The sequence below is a fragment of the Anolis carolinensis genome, chromosome 5 (assembly GCF_035594765.1).
Source record: "Anolis carolinensis isolate JA03-04 chromosome 5, rAnoCar3.1.pri, whole genome shotgun sequence".
Lineage (NCBI taxonomy): Eukaryota > Metazoa > Chordata > Lepidosauria > Squamata > Dactyloidae > Anolis > Anolis carolinensis.
This window is the reverse complement of record NC_085845.1, coordinates 31,307,112-31,322,064: the sequence shown is the minus strand read 5'-3', so window position 1 is coordinate 31,322,064 and position 14,953 is coordinate 31,307,112. Positions and strand designations below refer to the sequence as shown.

Sequence of the window (14,953 nt, the reverse complement as noted above, 5' to 3'; positions counted from 1 at the left end):
CCTTAGATTTTATATGTGTCTCAACAGGCAAGGCCAATCTTTTTTCACAGATCAAAGTACTTTTGAGGGAAGAAAGTGACCATCAACCAGTGTGTGTGAAATTCTTGGGCCCCTCAGATTTAAGACCAAATAATAGGAATGATAACTGGATTATGGCCAACACTGAGGTGATACAAAACAAAAGACTTGCCTGGACCAAAGTAGACATGACAGCCATAGCCAATAGCCTCAAAACAGAGGATATTACAAACTGGAACTCAATAATTCAGTCACACTCAGCAGATTGGCAGACAGTCTCTAATGCATTTACAAATATCTGTGGCAGTCTAAAGGAACATCTTGTCACAAAATCCACTCCTAAAGGTCCTTACTTGAGCAGAGCGCCCTGGTTTGACAAAGAATGCCAACTTCAGAGAACAAAGCTGAGATTGGCAATGAGACGTGCTCAGGGACAACATCTTGTAAATCCTCAATTAGAAATGCTAACCCTGAGACGAGAATATAAGAAACTTATAAAAACAAAAAAGAAAAATCATACAGTCTCGATCTGGTCAGGGCTTGAGTGCTCAGCTAAGAGTCACAACTCAGCTATCTTTTGGCACACAGTAGCTGGAATTTTGAAGGAAAGGAAATTTACATTTGACATACCTATTCCTGCAGAGGACTGGGAAAATTACTACTCCCACCTGTTTGCCTCCACAGAACCTACAGAGACACAGTCACGAGGTAAAGATCTATCAATAAAAGCCCTGCCCCTTTGGCCACCAGTAACAGAAGATGAGATCAGATGTATTATAAATAATTTGAAGACCAATAAAGCCCCAGGGGAAGATTATTTACCCGCTGAGCTATTTAAAACACATCTGGATTGGTGGGCCCCCCTGTTAGCAGGCTTATTTACACACATAAATAACATCTGCCAGATTCCAGTTGGATGGAAGATGGCTATAGTTGTCCCGGTTTACAAAAAAGGGAACAAAAAAGACCCTGGTTCCTACAGGCCAATTAGCCTAATTGATATTGTGGCCAAGATATATGCCAGATATCTCCTGAACAGAGCTGAATGCTGGGAAAAAGAAAAACATATCCTTGTTGAAGAACAGGCTGGCTTCAGGCAGAATAGATCAACTATTGACAATTGCTTTGTTTTAAATCATACAATTGCAAAATATGTCAGCAGAGGGAAACAACTGTATGCTGCTTTTATAGATCTTAGTGCAGCATTTGATACTGTAAATAGAGAGACGTTATGGAAAAAATTAACTGATCTCAATATGGAACCCAGACTGCTGGCACTAATCAAAGCACTTTACACAAACACCTTCCTGAAAGTGCGATTCGGGACGCAAGGAGCCATGACAAACAGTGTAGAAACATACAAAGGGGTTAGACAAGGATGTATATTAGCACCACTGTTATTTAGCTTATACGTAAATGATCTCCCCGAACAGCTGAAGGACCCAGAGGTACATATGCCTAAGTTGTGTAAAACACACTTTAACATCCTACTATATGCCGATGATATGATTTTATTATCATACTCGCAAGTCGGGCTACGTAGGCTGCTGAGAAGATTTAACACTTATTGTCATAACAACGCTCTAACTATTAATAAATCAAAGTCAAAAATAATGGTATTTGGCAAACGACATAACAGACATAGCTGGTTCCTGGATGGTGAATCAATAGAGCAAGTTTGCACTTTCACGTACCTGGGAATTGTTTTTTCTGAGACTGGCTCTTGGCTACCACATCATCAAAGAAGCTCAGTCAGGGCAAGAGTACGTGTAAACCAACTGCTTAAATTAACAACTCACAGCCAACCAGGATCTTTAGACCCACTTCTTAAAGTGTATAAAGCGAAGGTTACCCCCATGCTTTTATATGGAGCTGAAGTTTGGGGTCTAAACCAGGTACCATTATTAGAGCAATCACAATCACAGCACCTGCGAAGTTTTCTAGGAGTAGACAGGACGACTCCAGCTGCTGCAGTAAGAGCGGAACTGGGAGTATACACAGTTGATGGCTTATCTAAAATCAGGGCCTACAACTACTGGATAAAATTGATTGCCATGGCAAATGATAGACTGCCAAAACTGTGCCTGTTAGAGCAGATAGAAAATCAACATCAGTCCTCTTGGCTAGTTCATCTGACAAAATACATTAGTAGTTGTGGACTTCCGATTCGGTATCCAAATCTCTTAGAAGAACTAGACCCAAAAATAGTGGCTCAACGAGTACTGGATATAGAAGGCCAAAAAGACATTGCTACCCTGAGTAAAGCTGGCTCATTGAAATGGTTAAGCCGTTTTAAACATACTTTCCAAACAGCCAGGTATCTAAAGACAGAAATGCCTAAACATCTCAGGAGGGTATTTACCAGAGCCCGTTTTGAGCAGCTGGATACGATGGTCAAACACGGAAGGTTTAATCATGTTCCATACAACGAACGATTTTGTATTTGCGGAGCATCAGAGGTGGAGGATATTGCACATGTTTTGTTCAGCTGTGAATTGTATAAGAAAGAGAGACACCAATGCCTCGGGCCATACATTATTCACAAAACACACTGGGACCCACATATTAAAATTTCATTTTTGTTGGCCGGCCAGAATCCTAAAATAACACACAAAACAGCCCTTTTCCTATTCAAAGCCACACAACTGAGAATTGCATATCTGGAATCAATTGGGGTAAACTGTGCAGGTGATGCAGATATTTGACCTGAACGGGGTCTTGTTAACAGCTTGTTTATTTTAACTTCTTTTTTTACTGCGGGTTGTAAGTTGTATGTTGTATGTATGTCTATGTGTTAAATGTTTTGATACGGCCGATGGGCTAATCAATAAAACGTGATTATTCTAGTGGATTTGAACTTTGCTATTTCCACCCTTGTTTCCTCGTTTCTACTCAAGAACATTCTAATTGCTTCGGAGTGAATTTTTGCCCTCTGGACTTTGGATTATAATATTCGACCTTTTCTCTCACCTTATTGGACTAATCATTGACTTTCCTGAAAGAACTATTTTCTCCTCAAACTCCATACCTATTTTCATCTGGATTTATATTTGCTTTAATAAAGATATTATATGTTATATTGACTTCTGTCTGGTTTTTGGGTGCTCATGCTGCCTTGGAGTGCAATAACTACTGTTCCTGAAAGATACTACTAGAAGTGGTTTTTAGCTAGAAATATTGAAGTTTGGGTAAACAAAACTTGGGTGCAGCATGGGCCATAGTGTAGAAATGGTCTTTGAAAGTAATGAGATAGTCTTAAGTCTGTGAAGAGCCAAAGCAAAGTTACAAATATTCTAAGTTTCTCTCTAATATGTGTATATGTGTCTTCAAGTTGCCTCTTGACTTTGGTAACTCCTTAAATTTCATACTTGTAAAAGTTTGTTCTACAGTGTCAGTCATTAAATGTTACTTTGTATAACTGAATATCCAATGTAAGGTAAAACGCCTCCTCAGTTGTCTCAGGAAACTGAATGGTTGCTTAATAGCAGATGACTCACAGGAAAAAAATGAGGTTTTCTCAAACAAGCAGAAAATTAGGCTAAAGTTCAGAAAATAAATCACTTGTCAATTTTTTTGCTCCATCATTAGTAATTGTGACTCTCTTTGAGGTCTTTGTATTGCAACTTGTAATATACTATGGCTGGGTGTGTTCCAAGCTGGCCCAATTTCAGGAGCCAATATTGGCCTGTGGCCTAACTTCAAGTTATTGTTGTTGCTGTTTTCACTTCAGACTATTTATATGGTTTAGGCCACTTCTGTTCTTTGAAATAGATGATATTCAGGAGCATTTAATAATTGCCCTATAACTCAACTTGACTCTGTGTTTGCATATTATAGTACTTGAATTAAAAAACAACAACTTCAGGGCTTGAAATTGGAGGATTGAAAAACAGAAAGGCTTTGAAGAAAGCATAGTCATTATTCAAGCTCTGAATAATAGTCATATTAGTAAGCCTTTCCACAACCCTTTAATGTGTTATTGAAGTCTTCCTTAATATAGCTTACGTATTGATGATGGCTTAAGCCTTTAGGTTCACGGTACAGAACAGGCACTTTTCTGGCTCCACTGCAGGCAAAAGCAAAATGAGAATTTTTTTAATTTAGTGATCAAAACATCACTTGTTTTAAACATTTTTTTTCTAAAGCAAAGCGTATGCCTTGCATTATGGAAGATAATTGCTTCATGGTGTCTTCTATGGACCCATCCAAACAGGCTCAAAATGTGGGACCTGTCTCAGTTTTACTGTCATTTAACCTGTTTCTATGCAAGTTTTAGTCATTTCTGGAAGTGCCTATGCCTGTGGTTGATCTTGTTTAGTGTTCACAAAAACCTTGGGTGGTAGTGGGTATCCAGGATTCACAAAATATGTGTTGGGCTCTGAATATTAAAGCTATGGTATATGTTGAAGAAAGAGTGGGTTAAAGTGTCCTTGAAAACCCTGGTCCTATGCTGCCCATGTCTGGAGAGATTTTCTTTGAAGGCATTCCTAACAATGGATGGACATTTTGCATGATCTGTTAGGCTCTTAAATTCTAATATTCCCCTATAGAGATAATCTGCTAACTAAATTGTTACAACAGATTGCAATGACTGAATGGAAAAAAAGGTTATAGGAAAAAGAAGAAGGGAGTCAAGAGCCCAACTGCAGATAATCAAATCATGCTTTGGCTATGCCACAGGCACAATTTATTCTAGAGTCCACAAAGTAATTTCATAACTGAAGCAAAATTTGAAATAGGAATTGTCCATTTCACACTCTTGCCACTATATTAGACCAGCTCTCAATGTATTTTAAAATTAGTTCAGAGATGATTTCACTTTAATTTACTTAGAGTTCAGTAAATCCTTTTAAGTTAGTATTGCGGAGTTATTAAGTAAAATTCAGCTGTACACTGTGCCAGTATAGCCCAAGGTTTGATTTGTATTGCATTGTATTTAATTTTACTCTGTATGGCTTTTTGGTTTGAGGTTTCTCAGATCTAATAAAATAAAGTCCAAAGTGGTTATTCTTGCTAAAATGTTTTTTTATTGTTTCTTGCAGATCACCAGAAATTGGAAAGAGAAGCTAGAATCTGTCGCCTTTTGAAGCACCCTAATATTGGTAAGAAAATAGGTAGTATTTGACTATTCAGAAATTTTTGGAATGACCACACTATTTCCCTCATAAAATAAGATAGAAAAGACAGGCAATATTTGAATAAAACTGATATGCTTTTCTCACATATTGTCTACATCCCGGGCCACTCTTGTTCACTTCGCACAGAGAATAAAGGAATCTTACTCAATGATTTCAGCTTAGCACTTCATTTGAATCCTAAACCTTTGATATAGTTGATATAAACCAGATTGAAAACCATGATTGGGAAGTGAATGGTTCAATAAATTATAGCTATGACTAATCACTGTTCTGGGTTTTTTTTGGGGGGGGGGGATACATATTCTTTTAATATTAAAAAAAAAAACTTTCACAGCTATAAGATTTTTTTTCTTTGCCCAGACCTCTCAGTATATATTTGAAATGCAAATGTTTTACAACTTGTCAAGGATTCCTTTCCAGACATACTAAGACAATAAGAATGTATATATTTTATAGCTCACTCCCTATAAGCAAAGACAGCTTCTGGAGTTTTCTCACCTTTGTGGGAGAAAATGAATACCGGTATTTATGAGCAGATTTTTCACATCCTGCACAGTTCTTGGTTTGGGAGAAAAGGAATACTGTTTCCAATTAGCTAATTTTGATGCAAAATAATAATACTAATAAAAATATTCACTGTCTGGAAACAATAGCTTTTATAGCTCCACTGCCTTGTCAGCAAAATTTATTTATTTATTTATTTATTTATTTACAGTATTTATATTCCGCCCTCCTCACCCCGAAGGGGACTCAAGTTAAATATTGGGGAAAAACTTACTGAAGCAGCTATCGTAAGCTGTATTCGGTTTTGCATTGGGCTTTGTTGTTTTGCATAACATTGAGAGAAAAGTGTCCTGACAGAGCTCTGGCAAGCTATCTTATGCTTTCTAGGCCAGATCTTTGGGGTTTTGGCAGTTTGTGACACTTTGAAGATGTTTATGGACATAGCAAAGGCATTGCTCAGCTGTGGGCCTCTGGTGCATACTCCAGCAGTTCCTTTGTATAATAATGTTTTGAACTTGGTGACCCTAAGAAGAAGTCCATAAAATGCCACAACTTGTCAAGATAACTTCATATTGATGGTAAATCAAAATCAGAAGTCTGCTTGTTAACTTCAGTTTGAGGAAAGGCTATCTGTTTTGAAATATTTTGATGAATGCTTATTGCTTTTTCATATTTAGATATCTTACCAAACACTGTGGGATATATTTGCCTGAAATAGGTGTTGAATTGACAGGATATTTTGTTTTGGTTTTTTTAAGTGTCGAGGCCTGGTCGGAGGAGGAGGAGGGGGACCCTTTGGTGTTGCTTTGTGCTCCTGATTTGGAGCCCACTACTTCTGTAGTTCCTCAGGAGGAAAGTAGTTCTTCCCTGGATGATGGGAATTGCCTTACAGACAGATCTGCTCTTAGCAAGAATGTTTCACATGAGACTCTGCCAGAGACTTTCCCTGAGAGGAATGTGAGGGAGATGGAAGAACCGGGTTGTTGTCTATAACTTAGTGGTTTTAATTACAACAAGATAGTGTCAAGCAGAGGCAATTGCAATTTTCTCAGCGTTTGGAAAATAAACAGAAGGATTCCTGGTGTCAGACAGATAGTGTATTCATGGGGAAAATTAGGTTATTCTCAGTGCTGGACTTTGTTTATTGCTGCATCAAATAATACTATGACTGTGAGATATATTTTGGAACTGTGGAATTGTACCTTGGAATTACTTTTGTATCTTTTACCTTGGAATATATTTTTGAAATAGCTTTTTTCTATAGAACACTCATTTTTTTAATAAACTTTTAATCAGTGGATTGAATATCTTTTGGCTGAGCTATATTTGGGCTAAATAGCACTTCATTTTGGGTGAAAAGGTGTCATGCAGGTGGCTAGACTGCAACATAAAGGTCTCATGTAAGCCTAACAACTTTCCTTCTTGTATTAAAACATTCCATCATAGATTACTTGATTCTATCAGAACTTTCCAGCCCCTTTTCTCTATTCTCATTTTCTCCCTTCCATCCTGTTTATTCCATAATTCATCTATACAAATACACGACAGCAGTGCTAATCACAAAAGCAAGGCTAGTCATCACAAGTTCAGTGAGACAATAAGGATTGTGTCGATTTCACCACTGCCTACACCCGCAGTCATGGTTCCCAATTAAAGGGAAGAACTGTATTCACACATAGATATACACTCAAAAGTCTTATATCACTGAGATACCTGTCACTCACCATTTTAGTGTGAAAACCCACACCATTGCAGTTGTGATCTGTTTAATTGCTGAAAACACCCATTATCTGTTTCCAGAAATTCATCCAGAAACAAAATTTACTCTGGAGCTTCCAGGAAGCTCAGGAGTGATCCTAGTGTGTTTGATGTATGAACAGCTGTATCTGGCCTGATCTAGTGTCTATACATCCCACAGACCCACCGCTATGTTGCCAGCCAAAAGCAATACCCTCACAGAGGCTTTCTGGCAATGCTGTTTCTGATAAGGTCATAACGAGACGTCCAATCTTATAGTCAATAGGAGCAATGTTTTTGCAACTGAGCTGCTTTTGGCTGGTGGCACAGTGGCAGTGGTGGCAACCCCAATACATTCTTGATCCTGCCAGCTGTCTGAACCCCAAAAGGCTCTGGGGACACTCCTGTTCTCTATCATTGCAGCTCCAGGCACAGTACTCTGCATTATTAGGGTAAATAAATTCATCCAGAGAGTGATCTCTGCCTCTCTCTTATAGCAATCCTAAAACAAGTTGGCTTTCATCACCATAAGTTGAAAACAACTTGAAAATATGTAACAACACTTTTATTTATTGTTTCCCTTTAAATAAATAACACACTGTACTAAATCCAGATTCATACATTGTTTTGTATGAATGAACACAGTACAGAAATGGAAAGACAATGGAAATAATTATGAGTGATTCTTTTAATCTCTGCTTGTATGTTAAAGATGAATTAACAAGCAACGGTAGATGTATAATTGGAGAGAGTTACTTCCATTTAAAATTTCAAGGATTACATTATTGAAAAAAACCAGCCTGTACTTTTAATAGGACTTGAAAAATAAACTGGTTGGAAAATCTATCAGAAATCAGGTAGAACTTGAAGTAAACTTTCTGTTGTTGCAACATTCAACTATTCATAATAATATGGTCATAGAAAGAGAAAGAGAAGCGTGAATGAAAGTAGTATGGAGCAGCTAGCTTGGTAGCATCTGCTTTTTTATTCCCGTAGAATTATATTTTGAATTAGATTAAATTATATGTAATCACTATGAGAAGAAACTCTGCACAGGCCATTTTTTTTTTGCTTCTTAGTAGCTTTTGGACTTCTAGTATTAAGTGAAAAGAATTCATAATGCAAAATGAGCAGAAGGTAATGGAGAGAGAGGAAAACAATCCATTTGTTTCCTCAGCAATAAAGTTTCAATTTTCTGGCCTGTTTGCTTTTAGAAAATGCTTAATTTTCTTTGTTTCATTTGTAATTACATAGGATTAGTATCCTTTTATATTTTTCATAATGAGCATTAATATCATAATATTATATCTTTTGTTGGCATGGAGCCCTTTGTTCTTTTCATAATTACTAAGTCCTGTGGGTTCTTTTAATTATTCAGGAGATTATGTATTTTAGCTTTTGTTTTTAAAATATTGCCTGTGAAAAATATGACAGTTTACATATCACAATATCACATAGATTTTTAAAACCTTTTTAGCTTCAAGTAGAAGGGAGAATCTATGATATTATTTTCAAAGTATAAGCAATACAAATTTACAAATATTATTCTAAACTGAAGTCTGCAAGGTAATATACTTTATGTAATTGAAACATGACTTCTCATGAAAGCTGGGTCAACAAGTTTTACTTACCATACATATAAGTTAAAGGCAAGTTTTTGGGCCAAAAATTATGGATTTTGATATAATTGATAGATAGTTCGAGGGACATTTTGTGGAGAAGGGAAAACACAAATGCCACTTCAGGGACCAAACGCATTTGGCCACCACTGCCATTTTCCCATCAGGCATTAAAAAGAACAAAAGTGGTGCTATGGCAGAGAGATTAGATGGAGTTGGTGCTTTTTATAGGCTCTCCTGGGAAGGGCTAAGAGCTTGCCTTTCACTTTTCTCATCAGAAAAGGGAATGGTTCCTTTTTTTTGTTAGGAATTAAGGCACAGAACTCATACTAAGCCTTGAATTAGTCTACTCAGGTTTTTGTGTTTGGTTTTTTAACTAAAATTTCTAGACTTATACATGAATATATAAGGTGCATGTTGATTTGCTAGTCAATAATTTATTCAGTAAGTTCATTCTAGTTGTGGCTAGTTAAATATATTCAAACTTTTGTGTTTTGTCAGTATAATTAATCAGTTATTTGGTAATTATTTCTTGAATAATATATTAGAATCATAGAATTCTAGAGTTAGAAGAGATCTCATGGGCCATCCATCCAACCCCCTGCTACGAAGCAGGAAAGCACATTTAAAGCATCCCCGACAGATGGCCATTCAGCCTCTGCTTAAAAGTCTCCAAAGAAGGAGCCTCCACCACCATATTGATGATACTAGATGCATTCAGATGTTAAAAGTTGTATCCTTTTATATTCACCTTTTTCATGTGCTTTTACAGGTGGGTCCAGTTCTTGAATGGAATTGGAAAGGGAGACATGCTTGTTGTTTCCACTCCACTCCCTAATACATTGACTGTCCTTGTGACTGCAGTACTTATAGTACAGCTCTTAAACATGTAGTAGCTGTATAGAATCATACTTCATTACCTATTGTAGAATGTCAGTGTCTATAGGCTGAAGGCACAGGGACAGCAGGCAGTATCCTGTTTTCCTTCCACATGTTTATTTTTCATATTTCCTTAAATCTATCTATACCACCACTATATTTAGAAATCGCAGAGTATGATGCTGCTAAGCCAATTCCAAACAATTATAAAACATTTCTGAAAAAATTAACAAAATAAAACAAGGACATAAACTCAGAGAGGTTGACCCAATTCTCAATTTTATATCATATTTTGAATATTTTCTAACATATTTTTCATTCCTAAACTCATAACTGCTGACAAACTGAAAGATCAAGTACACTTTTTGTAGCTGTTAGATGTAGAGAACAACTTTGCTGGTACTAGAAATGTTACCTTGTGTTGATGTTTGTTTCTTTGCCATAGCTTATTTATTGTTCATGTGAAAACATACCACACTTGGGGGCATAATGTTTAATTCACAAATTTCGGTAGTTGCTTTCTGCCTGCTTTTAACCCAAATACTGTGTGAACATATTAAGCCATTGGTTTTTCTAGCTCCTAATTGAATGTGGCAGTATGATTAACTACAGAGAAGTTCTGAATGTGCATGTGTGAATGTAGATGCCTCGGAGCCCCTCACTGAACCACAATGCCATTGAGTAAAACAAATGTACAACCTACTATTTAGATAAAATGACTCAAATAAAAGTAGCTGGAGCTTTTATCTAAATGGGATATCTGAAGAGACAGGTGCAAATGCCATGAAGCAATAAGAGCTGCTTTCATTGAGGGATGACCTCTGCTTTCCATTGTACTCTACAATGCAGACAACACTCAGTTACCATCATCTTGAGCAGCATCCTTATGTTTAGCTATTGGCCCTCCAGCAGTGACTTCTGTTCCTTGTATAGCCCAGTTCTCCCTCCCTTTGAAATGGCATGCATGCTGTTGGCAGCCAGAAGCCCTGATTAAAAAAGAAAGGAACTAAACCTGAGCATGTTTCAACTGACCTACTTTTTTCCCCTCATACACATTTGCGATTTTCATGCATGTTTCCCATCTTTGTACCACAGAATATTGCTTTCACAAATTCCAGTTTCGTCAGAGGCTTCAAACAGAGCTTTGAGTAAATGTTGTGAGGACTACATCACGGATGAATGGGAAAAGCTGAATGTGAAAGCTGAAGCAATTCTTTATGAATTTATTATTGCTCTTACAGTATGCTTAATTGCATCAAATAGGTAGAGATGCAATGCAGCTTAAATTTTGAGGTGAAATATGAGATATGAATTTGTCGTATCATTCTCAGGTGTTTTTAGATTCTGGGCTTAGTAGTCTCATATACAAATAAAATGGTAATGGTAATGCATTGTTTGACTTACTTCTAACTGTAATTACCCTGTTTACTTTGTAAAATATGTTATATATTACTGGGATAGTGTGGTACGGTTGTTTGAGCATTGCACTATGAGTCTGACTCAAATCTCTGCTTAGCCATGAAAACCCACATCTGAATAAATTTTGGCCAGAAAACCCTATGATTACCATAAGCCAGGCACAGCTTGTAGGCACACAACAATAATAATGTACTACTTAATTTACTCACTTTTAACTGCGGAAAAAACACTGATATTCTGTGCAGGTATGTATGTGTGTGTTTGTGTGCTGTGTGAGGCATACTATGTTGAAATTAGTGGCAAGAAGCTATTCAGATCCTGGTAATTTGTTGGATGGATTTACATGAGCGGAGTTATTTTTGAACTTTTCCTTTGTATAGGTGAATTGCTTTGAAACTTTCTAGGATTCAGAATTCCAGTCCTCTTTTGGCACAGAACAAATTGTGTGATTCTTTGTGTCTTGGCTGTGATTACATTGTGTAGTGGGAAGAAAAATGTATCTACAGCTGATGCCTGGATAAATGTTCCCCTTGGTAATTACGTATGACTAATTAGTATGACATATTGCTGCTGTACATGCTTTGCATTCATCTTTGTGCATTGCAGTGATATGCCACAGATTAATGCTATCTCTCAAAACTATTTTTCTCGTTTTCAAAACAATGAGATATCACAATTTTACCTTGGGTTTTTTTGTAAGTTCTTTTAAAACAACATACTAGTTCGGGACTTTATGCCACACATATATGTAGGAATTGAAACATGGGTACTTTGTATTTTCCTTTGAAAATGTCCTTTGAAAAATGCAGCTTTGACTTTACAGTCCCTAAGATGTTTCATTCGCTGCACGTCCCAGTGCTTCAAATGTTCCACTGGCAAAAACTGCATTCAATTCACTTCAATAGGGCCTGTGACATTGGAATTCTTTGAAGGTCAAGTTCCCTGCTGGTAGAAGGTTACGTTTTTTGGAGCAGAAGGTTCTGAGTGCTGTTTCATGTCACATTTGTATGCAAGTAATATGATGTTTGTCAGTAAGTAGTCTCGAAGTATCACCTAAATATTTCTGTGCTACATGTGACTAAATTGAAACTGAGTGACAAACAGTGTCTTAACTAATAGGAAGGGAATGCATGCTTGCATGCATGAAATGTATATATTATTCCTTTGGAAGGAATTTGGATAACTTATGGATATTACTTATTTCCAGCTGGCCCACAACAAACATACTCTGTGACCATACCTTTATAGTTCCATAACCTCCAAGTTGTGTTTTCTATACACATTTGGAAGACATTGGTCCTTCAGTGCTTTCCACTCTGCCATACGGTTTGTTTCAACCACAGAAATGGTTTGGATAAGCCTTGGAAACATCATTTTGATGGCATCCCTTTCCCTTCCCAGTTCTCCTAAAGGTTGCTACTGTTTGTATAATATTTATTTGTTATATTCAGCAGCCGTAAGGGAAGAGGGGAGATGATGTTTTCTATCACTGTGCAGAAGCGAAGCAGTGCTCAATTTGTGACAGCTGATGGAATGATTATTTATTTCCTTATTTTGAAGATTTATGCTCAGACCCTGGGTTGAATTATCCTTAAGGCATCTTACAATAGATTGCAATAATATGCACATATACAATCTTACTAGCCCTAGTCTTTGACTGATGTCTGGGACCAGAGTGTACTTCTATTCAGCATTATCGCCTCAGGACACTGACAACAAGGAGATGAATGCCCTTTCTGACAAGAAAGTGGAAGAAGAAAGATCCTAGCTGTTTTTCCTCCTCTGCTTGATCAGTGAGAGCAGGCTTCCTTGCTGTGATAGTTTTTCTAGGAAGCAAGAGATAGATTCTCCCAATAATCTGTGTTCCCCCGCATTGAAGCCCATTCCATTTCCTTTCTCCTTTGCAGTCTTGGGGCAAGAGAGAGTCTCATATCTTTGAGCTAATGGGTTGCATATAGCAAGTTTTATGTCCAGCTGAGAGATGGCAGGATCATCCCCTATGAAAATAAACAACCCCCAAAAGCATTTTTACAAGACCAGAAACTAACTTTTGGGTTATATCCCCAAAGTTTCCAGAAATATGTTTTGCAAAAATGTTTTTGGGAGGCTGGGAGTAACATATGATGCTAGAGAGCAGTGGCTTGCTTTAAAGTAGTAGTAGTAATAATAATAATAATAATAATAATAATAATAATAATAACAACTTTATTTTTATACCCCGCCCCATCTCCCCGAAGGGACTCGGGGCGGCTTACATGGGGCCAGGCCCGATAAAACAAACAAAACAGTAACAAAGCAATAAAACAATTATCCCAGTAAAAAACATCAACATCAATAAAAAAACAATCATTAGAATAACATTTCCTGGAAGCTTATAGAAACATCTATTTTTTCAGCCAGTTTTTTTGGCATCTGAGGATATCTGGCAGATTAGGGAGATGCCAACTTTTCTTTCTCTTCCAATCAACCTCATAGAGTTGCAGTGAGATGATAAGGCTGGCTTGGGGGGGACACACAACTATCATACTCTAAGCATCTTGGATGGAGGGTGGAATATCCCTATTTCATCACATAATAATCACCTGTGATGACTCATGGGCCTTGTAGTCCTGTTCCTAGTACTATTGTGGCAGACGAAGAGGAAAACATGGGATTTTCGCCGGTTCAGCAAGAGCCGGAGCCTCTTCACCTGCAGGATGTTGACGTTTGCCCTCAAGAATTCAGCCAAACAGGCCTTGGGCAGAACTCCCCCCCGTTTTCCAGGAGGGAAAATTATACTAGAGATAGGGGAGTCAGGGAGGCTAATCGCAGAAGCCTGAGAATCGCTGCCAAACAAATGGCTGATTAGGTCTGCTTCCCTTGGGAAATTCTAAGGAGTCATGCATCTGGACAGAGTTGGGTTTCGCTTCTCGTTCTCTAGGGAAAGAATTCTGTTGGCGGGAAAACGAGACCCAATATAGGTGTTTGACGCAAGGGATACTTTGCGGAGTCAATTGATCAGCTTGAGGAGAGAGATCGTGTGTGGACTTCGTAATCCCAGTTCCTTGCTTCACGGATCAAGTTTCAAGCCTTGCCTTGTCTCACGTTTTTTACCACGGACTATGTTTCATGCTTCATGTTCGTCTTGCCACCAGTCAAGGATCTAGTCGAGAATCAAGTTTATTCCAGCCTTGTTGTCAAGCTTCATTGGACTTTAAAGACTCTGTTATTTCCCCACACTATTGCTTGGCAAAGTGTGTGTTTCGGTCAAGTGGATTAAAACTTTGAACTCTAATATCTTATATTGGACAATACATTTCTGGACTATATTTGACCTTATCTGAAAGGTCTGCTTCTGAACTATATTCTTCACTTGTTTTTATTGACTTTATATATTTCTTTATTAAAGATATTAGATAGAGTCTGGCCTCTGTGTAAGGTTATTGGTGCTCTGCAGCCTGGGTCCTGACATCACCATCACATAATAGTCACAACCTCCCCCCCCCCTTTTTTTGTGGTGCCAAAAATTGTATTTTGTTTTCTCACGTAATAGTTGCACACGCAGTTGGTGCGTGTAACTGTTATGCAAGGAAACAAGCCTCTGTAGCTCAGAGGGAATAGGCAGTTGGGGGGACAAGTTCACCCACCCTATCATCTTTG

At 37.7% G+C, this 14,953-nt stretch overlaps 1 protein-coding gene across 10 annotated transcripts in view; it reads left to right on the top strand.

Annotated features, from left to right (window-relative positions):
• Positions 1-14,953, top strand: part of camk2d (calcium/calmodulin dependent protein kinase II delta) — a 186,906-nt gene that overhangs the window by 65,099 nt on the left and 106,854 nt on the right. For all 10 annotated transcript variants that reach the window (XM_062981331.1, XM_062981330.1, XM_003221818.4 and 7 more), the window contains exon 3: positions 5,061-5,120. In XM_062981331.1, coding sequence (XP_062837401.1) covers positions 5,061-5,120 — 60 coding nt within the window. The remainder of the gene's footprint in view (positions 1-5,060; positions 5,121-14,953) is intronic.